General features: G+C 46.5%; 1 protein-coding gene across 2 annotated transcripts in view; it reads right to left on the bottom strand.

Annotated features, from left to right (window-relative positions):
* Positions 1–11,746, bottom strand: part of KIAA1217 (KIAA1217 ortholog) — a 576,411-nt gene extending 564,665 nt beyond the window's left edge. For both annotated transcript variants that reach the window (XM_053262266.1, XM_053262269.1), the window contains exon 1: positions 11,155–11,746. In XM_053262266.1, the coding sequence (XP_053118241.1) occupies positions 11,155–11,230 (76 nt within the window). In that variant the 5' untranslated portion in view covers positions 11,231–11,746. The remainder of the gene's footprint in view (positions 1–11,154) is intronic.
* Positions 11,747–14,972: the final 3,226 nt, after the last annotated feature.

Here is a 14,972-nt window from a genome sequence, read left to right as displayed (position 1 = left end):
TAATGGTATTCCAATACTTGCCACTTTATTTTCAGTCTCCTTCCTACCAATTCTAAACTCTGAATTTGCCTTTATCATTGCTGCAGCACACTGAGTTAATGTTTTCAATGAACTTTTCGCTATATACACCAAGATGTCAGTCCCAGGTAATCAGAATTTGGTGTATATATGCAAAGTTAGGAATTTGTGTCCTAATATGCATCACAACAGCATTAAGGAGCAATCTGTTTTCTAATGGCTTTTGCTTTCTTTTTTTTTAAATGGTTCCATTTAAGGAGGAGGCTATTTAGCTCCAAGGACTGAGAACAGGGTAAAGAGGCTTTCATACCCAGGCCAAGCACACTAATTCATATTAATAGGTAAGCACTCCTCATCCCCGTTTAGCCCTTTGACAGAATCAGCGAATAAAGTATAGTGCTTATATTTCCGATTCATAGGAACTGGCATCTATAAGATTCCCCAGATGGCATATTTCCTCTCACCCAATAGATGAGCTTAGAGTATTTCACAAAACCCTGACAGAGAATTGGTTTAGGACTTTGTATCAGACTTGCACAAATTTCAACAATCCTGGCTGTCTCCCTAAGTGAACTATTTTCAGTAGTGAGCACACTACTGCCCAGAATGTAAGAAAGAGTAAAAGTTATTCTGTAACTCCACAAAATAATTTAACAGGGAAAGCAGACATAAGAGCCCAAAACTGTTACAACCTTCCGTTTATCAGTCCACCTCTCTGATCCCCTATTGTCACATCCTAATGCAATTTCCTGTTATCTTCTTTTTCTGATCCACTTAATCCTCTGGGCTATGCTAAGGCAAAAAGGTCCCTGGGAGCATCTGGGCCAAGGCCATGCCTGCTGAAGCCAGAGTTTGTAGTGACTCCAATAACCTGGAAGTGTATGGAGGATGCAAGGCAGCCTTTCCATGTCCCCTGGAATTTAGGGTAGCCCCTGGATTTTGGCTCCTCCACCCGGCTGCTAAATTCCATCCAGATTTACACAGATTTCAAATGTGCTGCCTGGAGTTTACTCTGGATCCGATCACGTGGGAGGGCAGAGAAGGAGGGGAAAGTATAAGCATCTGTCAAATAAATGCAAATAAGTTGTTGCATAATTTGCATAATATTCAAATTAGGCCACTCAGATTTGGGAAACTTGAATATGGCAACCCTAATGCAAGGACAAGCATGGAAGATCCAGTCATTCCCAGAAGGCAGCAGCAAATCAAAAGCAGTGGAGGACTACCTATCAGGAAGCAACTTCCAAAAAGGAAGGAACATAGGAAGATGGCGTCTACTAAGTCAGATCATTGGTCCATTTAACTTAGTATTGTCTACACTGACTGGCAGGAGCTCTCCCCAGTTTCCAGCTAGAATCTTCCAGCTCTCCCTGGAGATGCCAGGATATAACTTGGGACCTTCGGCATGCCCTTTAGAAGTAACACACTTGGAACAGGAACAGTTATTTGAGACAAATAAGGGTTGTATTAAATAACTCTGTATCCAAATATCCTAGTCTAGGCGCCATGGTTAAATTTCTAGGTGCCATGGCTCCCTGGCGCCTGGGATTTGTCAAGCCTTGCAGTGTCAGCTACACAGACACCTGTAGGTTCCACCAGCACAGCATTTGCTAATGTAATGCTGTGCAAAGAAAAATAGAAAGTTCGCAACGAACGTGAGTGGGGGGTGGGGGGAGATTATGATTGACCAAAGGTCAAAAAGAGAGTGAGAAAAGGGAAGCAGAGGGAAGGAATTCTTGACCCTGAATTCCAGTCAGCCTCCATGTGACTAGAGAAGTCAACCAAATTGCTGACAGGGAATCCTGTTCCACACGGGTGATCGTCTTTCGCAGGACTCCCAAACTATTATTGCTTCACAATATTGTAATATTGAGCGGTCCCTTCTTGCAGCCAGAGGTGACCTTAGCCACTCAGCTGATGAGTGCGCTGGTTGACAGTCAAGAGGGAGCTTACAGAGTCCCCACATCATCACAAACCGCCTTGTCAGTTTCTCCTCACAACACACAATGCCACATTTGACGCAGTTATCTTTTCCTCCTGCTTTGTCCTGAAGTTGCAGCCATGCTCCTGACAAGCAGCAATTTTAATGTAGCACCATAAACAATGTGATGCATGATTTCAGCAGAGAAAATATACAGGGAAATGATAAGAACATAACAAAAGAACAGCCCTGCTGGATCAGGCACAAGGCCCATCTAGTCCAGCATCCTGTTTCACACAGTGGCCCACCAGATGATCCTGGGAAGCCCACAGGCAAGAGGTGGATGAGGGCATGCCCTCTCCTGCTGTTACTCTCCTGCAACTGGTATTGCGCCTCTGAGGCTGGAGGTGGCCCACAACTATGAGACTAGTAGCCATTGATAGACCTGTCCTCCATGAATTGGTCTAAGGCCCTTTCAAAGCCATCCAAGCTAATGGACATTGCCATATTCCATGGCAGAGAATTCCATAGATTAATTACACACTATGTGAAAAAGTACTTCCTCTTGTCAATCCTAAATTTACTGGCCTTCAGTGTCACGAGATGACCCTTGGTTCTAGTGTTGTGAGAGAGGGAGAAAAATACTCCTTGCATAATTTTATACACCTCTATCATGTTCCCCCATAGTCAGCTCTTTTCCAAACGAAAAAGTGCCAAATGCTGTAGCCTTGCCTCCTAAGAAAGGTGCTCCAGACCCATGATGATCTCATCAGGTGCCCTCATTTGTACCTTTTCCAGTTCTATAATGTCCTACTCAAGATACAGTGACCACAACTGCATGCAGTACTTCAAATGTGGCCGCACCATAGATTTGTATAAGATCATTATAATATTAGCATTATTATTTTCAATCCCCTTCCTAATGATCTCTGGCATGGAATTTGCCTTTTTCACAGCTGGTGCACACTGAGTCAACACTTGCAATGAGCTGTCCACCACAACCCCAGATCTCTCACTTAGTCAGTCACTGACAGTAGACCTCATCTGTGTATATGTGAAGTTGTGATTTTTTGCCCCAATATACATCACTTTACATTTGATTACACTGAACCACATTTGCCATTTTGTTGCCTGCTCACCCAGTTTGGAGAGATCCTTTTGGAGCTTTTCACAATCTGTTGTGGATTTCACTACCCTAAATAGTTTGATATGCTAAATAATCTGATATATATATATGCACTCTTTGGGCAAAAACACCTCCTTATCAGAGAAAACACTAAGTGTAGAGAGACACATCCATAAAAGACAGTATATAAAAGAGCAAATCTCCCAAACATATGCTAACCATTCAGTGGTTTGCTTTTAATTCAAATTTTCTTCAAAGGCTGCATTACATTTTGATAGTAATCTGTAGAAGAGGCAATCAATCTGAAGGAAAGCAAATTAGAACAACAATTTAAATGCACGCATTAGCAACAGAGCATTCTTTTAGGTACAGTTATATTAAAATGTGCCAGAGTAGCTTGCTCCTGAAATATGATGGCAATCTCCTCTAAACTTTCAATTGAAAATTCACTATTTTAACAATCAGATCTCACTTTATAACCAATGAGTGCCTCCTTCTTGTTGTAAAAGACGTTTTAGGAGTTCAAGAGGATGTCTTCTCAGCACCAGCTTGATTTTTGTCCTATAGAAATAACTGAATTTGCTCATTTTGAGCATGCAATTACCCAAGGGCAAAATTGCATAAACTGTTGTTTGGGCTATGAATTACGAAAGGTCAAGAGGTAAACTTAAAGAAAAGCCTTATTCCTTAAGCGGCTGAGCAGCATGGAGTGTTTTAGTGAGTTTTATTTGTTACTGGTTTAAGGAGGAGGTAAAAACAGGATGCATCAAATCATAGAAATTGTCTAATAGAGGGTCAGATGGTAAGATGGGGACTGAAGGGAGACAATGGGAAGGAGTATTTTTAAGATGAATTGAAAGGAAGAAGAACAGTTACATAAGACCTGTCTTGCTGGATCAGGCCAAGAGTCCATTTAGTCCAGTGCACTGTTGCTAATAGCAGTCAGCCAGAGATGCCTCTGAATGCTCACAAGCAGAATGCTCTCCCTTATTGGTCCATAGAAGGTATACTACCTCTGTATATGGAGGCTCCATTTAATTATCACAGCTCCATGAATTTATTCAATCCTATCTAAAGCCTGCCTGCAACCTTGGAGAAACCGCTGCCAGTCTGGGTAGACAATACTGTGCTAGATGGACCAATGGCCTGACTCTGTACACGGCAGCTTCCTATGTTCCTTAACAGTACTATGACAAAGAAACCACATTTCTTTGTAGTAAGGGGAGGTGGTTGCCTCAGGCAACTGGTTATGAGGGTGCCAGCTGGGTGGTGAAATGCCACCCACAACTGCAATCAGCAGAGGTGCACCTAGGTAATTTTGGAGCCTGGACCTAAAGGCCTTTGGAGCCCCCCCACCCTTTGCTGGAGCCCCAGCCCCAGCCCCCGCCCCCCGCTGCAAGTTAAGCCTCATCCCCCTATTCCTATCCCACAGATTTATTTTCCCACTCTCTCCTCTGTCTCTAAAGCACTAGGTGCAGTGCAGGTCTGCAGCATCCACACCACCCAGGACAGACTAAAGAGGATTTGGGGTGGGGGGGCAGAGGGTGTAGAGGCCCTGGACTTCAGCCCCGAGCCACCAGAACCTTCAGCACCACTGGCCATCAGAACAGTTCACTATTCCCTCTAACAGGGGTTCCCAGATGTTGTTCACTACAACTCCCAGCATCTCCCTCTGGGCTATGATACTGCCAGAGTGATCCTTAGGCAGTGTATTATTGATATGGGACACCAGATAGATTTAGGTCGGGCATCAAGTTACAGGTGGTGGGGAGAAGTTAAGCCACTGCAAAAACCAGCCCACTATCTGTATAATCTGACATATCCAACCCACAGAAGAGCCCTGATGCTAGCCCGGATGGATGTGTTGCCCTCTGTGGTCTTAGAGGATAGATTTAGGAGGGTTCCTTTTTTGGAGAGATTGTGTCCTTGTGGGAATGGCGATGTTGAAACAGTAGGTCATGAGTTCCTGTATTGCTCATTTGATCGTGATCTGCATCTTAGACTTATTGCCCCTCTTGTTTTTAGATCTCCAAATAATTCTGATGAGTTTTATATAAACTTATTTCTTTCTGATACGTATACTGATGTCTCGCATCTGGTGGCCAAATTCTGTACAGCTGCGATTAAGACCCACATGCAGTGTGTCGGAGATGGTTAATACAGGTTCTTAATTCGTTTTGTTTTTATTTTGTTATCTTACTCCATTTTACATTTTATGTAATCGTTCTTAATTGTATATTTTATGAGTAAGTTTATATATAGGCATGTACTGGTATCAGTGTTCACTTTTGGGGACTCTCGAATCTGGATTTGTTCTGTGTGCTGATCTTTGATCGTAATAAACTGAATTGAATTGAACTCCCAGCATCCCCAGCTGTAGTGGCCTTTAGCTGGGGATTCTGGGAGTTGTAGTCAACAAAATCTGGTAACCCCTGCTAGAGGGAACACTGGAACAGTTCTTCAAGACTGATCTGGCCTTCACAAGCTTTGCACTCCATGCTAAACTTGCAAGAAGCACAAGGAGAGAAGAAGTGGCTGCTGGCAACTTTCCTTCCTCTCAGCCCCCCACACTACTTTCCGAGCTTGCAAGAGTTGGCTTTGAAAGGGGACTGGTCCCTGCCAAGATCATGAGGCAAGGCAGGATTTGGCCTCTTACCTCAGGTGCGGCAATACCCCAACCCTGAATATAAGGCCATTTTGCCTGAAGCATCCATTCACCAGTGAAAGCCTGCCTGAACATAGGAACATAGGAAGCTGTCATATACTGAGTCAGACCATTGGTCTATCTAGCTCAGTATTGTCTGCACAGACTGGCAGTGGCTTCTCTAAGGTTGCAGGCAGGAGTCTCTCTCAGCCCTATCCGGGAGATACCAGGGAGGGAACTTGAACCTAGATGCTCTTCCCAGAGCGGCTCCATCTCCTAAGGGGAATATCTTACAGTGCCCACATGTAGTCTCCCATTCATATGCAACCAGGGTGGACCCTGCTTATTTAAGGGGACAAGTCAGGCTTGCTACCACAAGACCAGCTCTCTTCTAACCTCTACCTCCTGAAACTTACCCACAAAGTCTAACTGGTAAACGAGAAAGTGCTCAAATTCTACTTGAACTGATATTCTGCAACAATCAAATGGGAGTCAAGAGTTTTTGTTTTTTAGGGGTTCCCCCTCCTTATAGAGCAGAGCTTCACAACTTCAGCCCTCCAGCTGTTGGACTCCAACTCCCATCACCCTAGCCACAGTGGCCAGTAGCCAGGGATGATAGGAGTTGTAGTCCAACCAGAGGTAAAGGGACAAAGTTGTGCAGCCCTGTTATAGAGGAAGGTTCTGAATGCTTCAAGTTCCTGTTGAATCTTTCCGATTACTCTGTGGTCAGCAGCACCCAAAGGATGGGATTCCTGCCCTAGACATGCCCTCCTGGCACCTTCTTGGCTGAAGTTCAGGTCCCACCTTTCTATTCTTGGATACCTTTATTGGCTTTGAGCTCAAACCTCCTTTAAATCACCTTCACTGCTGTTTTATTTGCTGGCCCTGGTATTTTGTTTTGTTCTTATTCTGCTGCTTTTTTTTGGTCGATCACATTTTGCATGGAGTCCTATTTTTATCACTGAATTTGTAAGCCACCATGGGGCCACTTGGTGAAATAAAAATGCTTTTTAAAAAAAAAAAGTTCCATCTACTCTGTTCTAAGACAGAGCTGCACAACCCTCCAGCTGGTGCTGGGACTACAACTCCCATCATCCCCAACTATTGGCCACTGCCAGTAATCCCAATATTGGTGGGAGTCTTATTCCAACAGCAGTTGGAGGGCCAAAGTTGTGGCACCAGGCAGAGCACCAATGGCCACTTAGAACCACCACCTCTTCCCTGTATTCAGCTGCAGAAGAGCAGGGCTGCACAACTTCGGCCCTCCAGCTGGACTACAACTCTCATCATCCTCAGTCAATGGTTAGGGGTGATGGCAACTGTAGCCCGAAAACAGCTGGTGGGTCAAAGTTGTGCAGTCCTGCACAAGAGTATTCAGCATGTTCAGAATGATCTTGGATGCTTAAGGGAAAGCCCTATTGCCTGATTCTCGTCATTTTTTCTTTTTAATGTGAAATTTAAGACATGACAAGCCACCTAAAGCTCTAGAGCAGGGCTGCAGAACTTCAGCCCTCCAGCTGTTGTTGGACTACAACGCCCATCATCTCTGATGACCGAGCACTGTAGCTGGGGATGATGGGCATTGTGGTCCAATTACAGTTTGGAAGGCCGGAGTTGTGTGTCCCTGCTGTATGGATATAAAGTAAAGTAAAATGTGCTGTCGAGTCAGCATCGACTCCTGGAGACCACAGAGCCCTGTGGTTGTCTTTGGTAAAATACAGGAGGGGTTTACCATTGCCTCCTCCCACGCAGTATGAGATGATGCCTTTCAACATCTTCCTATATCGCTGCTGCCTGATATAGGTGTTTCTCATAGTCTGGGAAACATATGGCAAATAAAAATGAATTCAAGTGCACTGTGAAGGATCTGAGGCTGTTCCTGCTACTAACAGAAGAAACCATTTCTGCAGTTTCCATGTATCTAGGAACAGCATGTCTTTCTCTAGTACCATTAAATGACTTGCATCATCCACAATTTACAAAACCTTTTAAAAAATAATTTAGGATGATGTTCTATTGTGGCACATATTTTACTCTGCTTTTGGTTACCACTATTCAGCCTCATTTAAGATTTCTTCACTTCATGAGCTGAGCTTCAGTGAGGGGGGGTGGGCATTTTAAAATTTTGTCTCTGGGCCCACTCCAACCTTGCTATGCCCCTGTATGATACGTACAGTGTCCTCCTCTTAGACGAAGGTTGTAAGCGTGAGTGGAGTGAGAGCGGGAGTGAGGAAAATGACAGACACACCAGCAGGACGAGACTTCCTTTCCCACTTTGGTTCCCACCCAGTACACCGTCCTTTTCCAGTCATGCCTGAAGAGGGCTTACAGTATGTATGTGAAGCACTTTGAACATTAGAAAGCAGCGCAATATACATGTGTACGGACCCTTTATACTCCGGACTACACTGTAACTGTCCAAGTAAATGTATGTGATAAGTCAGGGGTTGCCAAGACCTCAGCGCGCCTGAGTGAGGGCACCAAATGCTCTTTTGCCTTTATTATTTTATTTATTTATTTATTCATCCATCCATCCATCCATTCAATTTCTATACCACCCTTCCAAAAATGGCTCAGGGCAGTTTACACAGAGAAATAACAAATAACTAAAATGGATCCCTGTCCCCAAAGGGCTCACAATCTAAAAAGAAACATCAGATAGACACCAGCAACAGTCACTGGAGGTACTGTGCTGGAGGGTAGATAGGGCCAGTTACTCTCCCCCTGCTAAATAAAGAGAATCACCACATTAAAAAGGTGCCTCTTTACCCAGTTAGCAGGGGACAACTTTGCATGCAACCTCCTCCCCCTTTCCCCTTTAAAAAAGGGGGGCAGGAGGATATCTTGCTGCCAATAATCTGCAGCCCGAAGGAACTGCCTCACCTCATGGAAGGGCCACCCCTGGTCCCAGTTAGGTCATCAGATGTGCTGGCCATGGTGTATGGGAATGATGAGAGTGGCAGCCCAACAGAATCTTGGGGGGACCCAAACTTGGTAGCACCTATGATAAATAATCATAGGGGAAATGACTTGACTAGCAAGCCAGAAGTTGCCAGTTCGAATCCCTGCTGGTATGTTTCCCAGACTATGGGAAACACCTATATCGGGCAGCAGCAACATAGGAAGGTGCTGAAAGGAATCATCTCATACTGTGCAAGAGATGGCAATGGTAAACCCCTTCTGTATTCTACCAAAGACAACCACAGGGCTCTGCGGGCGCCAGGAGAGTCAACACCGACTCAATGGCACAATACACTTCATACTCTTTCCCAGTCTTTCCCTGCACTCACTTCCCTTCCTTTCCCTCTGTTGCCTCCCTTCAGTCTTTTTTAGACTGTGAACCTTTGGAACAGGGACCTTGATTTTTGCTCTGGGTAAAACACCATGTATTGGGATTGTGCGATATAAATAGCAGCAATGTAGATATGCTCTTAGATAAGGAGGCACCCCCTCCTTTCTCTACCCAAGCAAGCATGGCTCTCTAGTTTGCTGGCACCTCCGGAGCCAGCAGCTCCTTATAATAAAAAGGATAGCTTTGCACAATAAAGTATTTATAATTACAGAACCTTCCAACTGTGATCTATAGATACAAACGGCATCACAATTTATTAAAGGTTAAAAAGGAAAGTAAGAGGTCTAAAATTATAGGCAAGAAGTCATTTGAGCATTAAAAAAAAAAACGCAATTAAAGAGGACACAGCCTTATTTCACTGTTCCTAGCATACCTTTTCCCATTTTCAGAAACAGTCTGAACCAGTCCCATGCCCGGTGATTAGCCTGCTTGAGTTAATTAAAACAGCATTAATCTGGAGAGTAACTAAAATTACCTCTCCTTCCCAAAAGGCTGCCTAGGACCAAAAGGTTAGATTTCTCATCACTCAGGCAACTGCTCCCCCTGCATCAGACAAGGAGCAAGTCCAGAAGATTATCTGCCAATGCAAACTGCTGCTGTAGCAGGTCCTTCTGCAGAGCTCAGCGTATAATATCCATGGGGCAAGAAGTAGCAGCATTTTTACTCATTGCAGCAAGAGCTGAGAACCAAAGACAGAGCACAAGCAGTGAAGTTTGCCCGGCAGAAGTTTGACCAACTTAACAGAAATGCTCAGGCTCAAGGGCAGCACTTTCAGACAGTACCCAGCAAGGAACTGACACTCGGGCAAAGAGCTTGAACCCAGAGCAGATACATGAAATCCAAGGTTGTCTGAACCCTGCCCCAAGCAGGAACACTGCAGTCTGGGAACAGGATGCAGGTTCTCTTGGCTCCCAGCAAGGAAGAGGGCAGCTCCAAGGTCACCCAGCTCCAAAATTGTTCTCTTTTTTCAGATGATGGATGGGTGGGTGGGTGGGTGCAGGGAACAAAAGAGGAGAAAAGCAGTTAGTGGATGAAGAAGAAGCACTGCCTGAATCTGGGATAAGTCAAAGTTAGGATCACAGATATTGCCACCATATCAGGTGATAAACATTGGGTGCAAAATCCAGTTTCAGATCCTAGCTGCCTCCTTGGTAACCGACACATACTCTGTTCTCCAAACCTTGAGAACCCTGGTTTTAGGATTCTGCCCTTCCAGTGTATTTAACATTACATGCAAACGGCCAAAGTCTCCCATATTCAAGCATCCCCTTTCCGTCCCCAAACCCAATAACTTACCTCTTTGTAGAGGAAAGTAGCTACCTCTCTTAGGTATCCACACCAATTGTGGTGGGGTCATTCACCGAACCACACAAGCGAAAGACACTCACAGTGCAATCCTATGCAAGTTTACATGGAAATAAGTCCCACTACATTGCATGGGACTCACCCCTATATACAAGTGCCTAGGACTGCAGTCTCAGTCTCCTTAACCCTATTTGGAAGAATCCTTTTCCCTAGACCTTTCAAGATCCACCGGTGACTGAGGGCATGTGGCACACACCCACACTAACCAGTCTCAGCTACAGCTTTGGAACATGGAAGCCCAAACCGGGTCTTTTTCCCCTCTTTCTTTTTTTTAAATGAATATGCAGAAGTTAAGCGCGGGTTTGTTTCTGCAGAATCAGCAGAGGGAAAGACCTGCACATCTCTGCCTACTCACCCTCCGGGCTGAGTGACGCCAGGGCTAATCTAGAGTGAAGGGCTCTGCAGCTGGTAGCCTGGGCTTCGTTGGAGCTGGGACTCACTAAAACAACCTACCCACACCCCATCCATTCCTAAAGCAGGGAACCGAGAGAGCGCCTCTAGGCATGTGCAGAGCGCCCCACTGAGTCCACGACAGCGATCCGTTTACAGCCTTGAGACTGGGGGCAGCTCAGATACCAGGCTTGGGGCCCGACACCTCTCTCGGCAAGCTAGCCCCTGGCTCTTCTCCCGCTCCTCGTGGGACGGAACCTTTCCCTCTCCTCCCTCTCTCTCTCCGGCTGCGGAAAGGCAAGTCCGAGCGGGGAGGCTGAACTTTCGAGGCGACTTACTTGCGCGCTTGAGGCTGCCCGTCCTCCCTGCGCCGTCGAGGTCTCTGGCTAGCGGGGAGCCCCGCGCCGCAGACATGCCTGAGGGGCCCGGCGCTCCTCTTGGGGCGGGCACCTCCCGGCCGCCGGGACAGCGCAGTCGCCCTGCGGTTGCCCCAGGAGCGGCCGCGCGGCTGCCGGGGTGGGCGTGAGGGCTTCTTCGCGGGCTGCTGCCCCAGCGGCGGCAGCCACTGCCAGGACTGCAGCAGCAGCAGCAGCGCAGAGCAGCCGAGGACGCGAAGGCGGCTGTGTCCTTCCCTCCCCGCCAACGACTTTCAATTCACCTGCAGGCAGCCGCGCGGGCTGGAGCAGCGGCGCAGAGCTCTGCTGATAGGCAGCGGCCCCAGCCCTCCTCGCCCCGCCTCGCCTCGGCCAGCAGGGGCGGGGCCACGCGGGGAGCCCCCCTTTCGCCGGGGAAGCGCGCCCTCTCCGCTCGCCCTGCCGCCGCCGCGGCGCAGCAATCCTCCTCCCCCCGCTCCTCGGGATTGCAGGCATTGCGTCACCTCGCTCCCCACCCTGCACGGGGCGGGGTGGGGGGGTGGTTGGTAGTCCCTGTGAGGCGCGCTGCCCTGGCCCTCTGCGTCTTTACGCGCGAGTCAGCGACATCCCTCCGGGGGACTTCTGCTACGCCCCTCAAAAGTGCGCACGGGCCTTATCACGGTTCTGCGGACAGCGATCTTCGGAGAGCTCCCGTTTGCGAGGAGGGGGTGGGTCAAGGGCTGGGGACATATTAAGAGCAGCCCTGCTGCGTCAGGCCCATCGTCTCTCTAGGAGTTCCCAAGTTTGGGTCCCCAGATGTTGTTGGGCTACAACAGTCTCTCCTCATCCCCACCCACAGTGGCCTTCGGCTAGGGATGATGGGAGCTGGCTTACATGGAACTGAGTAGGGTTGTACCACCAGCAATTTGATGGGAGTTGGACTCCAACAGCATCGGAGGTCTCAAGCTTGGGCATCCCTGACAACAACCTGTTTCTGAAAGTGCCCAGCTAAGTGCCTTCCTGGAAACCCACACACCAAGGCGTGGAAGCAAGAACCCTTTCCTTTTGTTGAACTCCATCACCTACTGCCTCTGGACTGCAGGCTCCATTTAGCCATGACCTCCCTTAGGTCTAATCCCCTTTTAAAGTCACTTCAACCAGTGGTAATCACCGCGTTTTATGCATATCTCCATCTCCATGTGGCACAGTTTTATGCAAGATGACGCAGAAATAATAAGTCCTCATGTGTTCAGTGTGGCTTGCGTCTAGGTAAGTGTGCATGATGGGATTGCAACCTAGACTATGGGTTGCATGAAGAAATACTGTCTTTCATCTGCCCTGAATCTGCAACCAATAATTTCATGGGGTGACCCTATTGGCAGTATTAAGAGGAAGGAAAATTTCTACGAATTTTCTCCACATCATGCATCATTTTATAAGCCTCTGTCAATGCCGCCGCCCCCCATTCTCTCCCCCCAAAAAAAACTAAAAGGCCAAAATACTTTATTTAATAAGTGAATATATTGTCCTGCAACTGACAATCATTAGAGCCGTTTGCCATTATTTTGCCTGGTAAGCAAGCTCCTAGCTAGGACAGAAACACCTTCTGCTGATTCCTGAGAGCTGGCCCTGCTTTGACAGTTTTTACTCTCTTGCTGGGTGCACAGAGGAGGGACGGGCATTGTCAGGGGTCAGCCAAGTTTGGCTGAGAGTTCACAGTACTGGCTGAGGGTTCACAGCTGACCACTGAGGCCCGGGGGAGGGGGGTGTTGTGTTGGGAGAAAGCTATTGCTGTGTTCTGCTGTCCTGAGCAGACTTCACTCCAGAGTCACCTGCAATAATGCGAAGGAAATAGTGCTATTTTCTGTTTAGAAACAGAAGGGGAAAGATGAGACAAGATTAATAAATAAACCAGGGATTCCCAGCCTTCTGTCCCTAGGTCTTGTGGCTTAGCCAAAATTGTGGCTGAGGATGATGGGAGTTAGTCCAACCTAATCTGAAGACATAAGGTTGAGAAGTTGAACTGCTAAAATAGACTTCTCTCCCTCTCCACTCTCTCTATCTTTATCTTTCACTGACTCTCACACACCATGAGAAAGAAACTGACATGAGGCAAATCATAGAGAGACCATCTAAGTGGAAATTATTCTTATTCTTCTTATTCTTCTTCTTCATCATCCAGAAAATTCCTCATTGTCATCTAGGACATTTCTGGATGAGATTCCCCCATCCAGGATCAACAGGAAGCAAGAGGACGGGCTGAACCTGCAAACCTGAAGTGATCCATTTAAAGGCACAACAGTTCTGAAAAGCTTGTAGATTTTGTCCACACAGGACAAGCTAGAGCTGCAGTTGTGCTTTACCAAACAATCACTGCAAATTAAGTCTGAGGGGAACACAAGAGTGGAAGAATCTCCAGAATTCACCTCCCCCAGAATCTTTAACAAGGCTTGACATCTATTCTTTTTTCAGTCTAACACGGAGCTGTAATACAGTTATGAACATATTCACTTGCTTGCCTTAAAATTTCAGATTAAAAGAATATAGGAAGCTGCCTTGTACTGAATCAGACCATTGGACCATCAAGCTCATTATTGTCTACACTGACTGGCAGTAGCTCTCCAAGTTTTCAGGCAGGACTCTTTCCCAAGCCCGCTAGCTGAAGATACCAGGGAGTAAAAAAGGGACCTCTGATGCTCTTCTACTTGAACAACAGCCCCACCCCGTAAGGGGAATACCTTTCAGAAGTCACAACTTGTCACCCATCCAAATACAGACCAAGGCAGACCTTGCTTAGCAAGGGCAACAATTCATGCATGCTACCACAAAACCAGCTCTCCTCCCATTAATGTTCTTGTAAAAAGGGGCCAGGGGAATCCATTGATTTTTGGTTAATGTTATTGATTGCATGTTATGTTTTAATGTTGTGAACTGATTTGGTTTTACTCAAAGAAAAGTTTACTTAAGCAGTTTAAATAAGTAATAGGCATTTTTAGAAGGAGACATTTGTAGAAGGATTCCTGGGTGGAGACATAAATTGCAAGGTCTGTAGCAGGCTTGCATTCAGTTGCAAATAAGCTGGAGCAGTGACAGTTCCAGCAATGACCCTGCAGCATTGGAGTTAATGGGAACTTTGCGCCTGACTTCAGGACTGCATTATGCTATGCTACAAAATCCAAGTTCGGAACTCCAGCATACTAATCCCAATAGGACTTTGCATTTTTTAAATACAGAACTCATGTCTGCTTCTGCTCTGCCACTCCCTTAGCACTGCTGCCTCTTCCTGTGTACTTATCCTGTTTTCATCCTGGGATAGATGCTGAGCATGCCCTTCCTTTAATCAGAGCAAAGACAAGCTGTCAATTGCATCTGTAAATTACAAGAGGAGCTGTTTTCTGCAATCACATACAAAGCCTCCGCGATCCCCCGCCCCACTTTGAGTTTGACTGGCTTCAGTGGCAGCTGCATCTTAGGTATAAACACTCATCTTGCTCATCACTCAAAGGTTGCAGATGTGAACATGTAGAGCCTTGCATGCCACTTGCACAGAAATAAACCCACAGTAAACATTACTGTCCTTAGTCATGTCAGGCTTTGAATGATATGCACAAGGGAAAGCCATGCATGCACTTAGGACTTCATTCCAGGTTCCATGTCTACAGGGAAAGTAGATGTCACAATGGGAACCACTGACACATTGATCCAGAGCTCTAGAATCACAACACTGAAAAGAGACAGGAGCATTACCACCCAGAAGTATTACCACCTGCATGCCACCTAATACCTTCAGACCTTTTCTGTTG

The sequence above is a fragment of the Hemicordylus capensis genome, chromosome 6 (assembly GCF_027244095.1).
Source record: "Hemicordylus capensis ecotype Gifberg chromosome 6, rHemCap1.1.pri, whole genome shotgun sequence".
Taxonomy (NCBI): domain Eukaryota; kingdom Metazoa; phylum Chordata; class Lepidosauria; order Squamata; family Cordylidae; genus Hemicordylus; species Hemicordylus capensis.
Note: the sequence above shows the minus strand (reverse complement) of the source record. Positions and strands in the feature narration are given on the sequence as shown.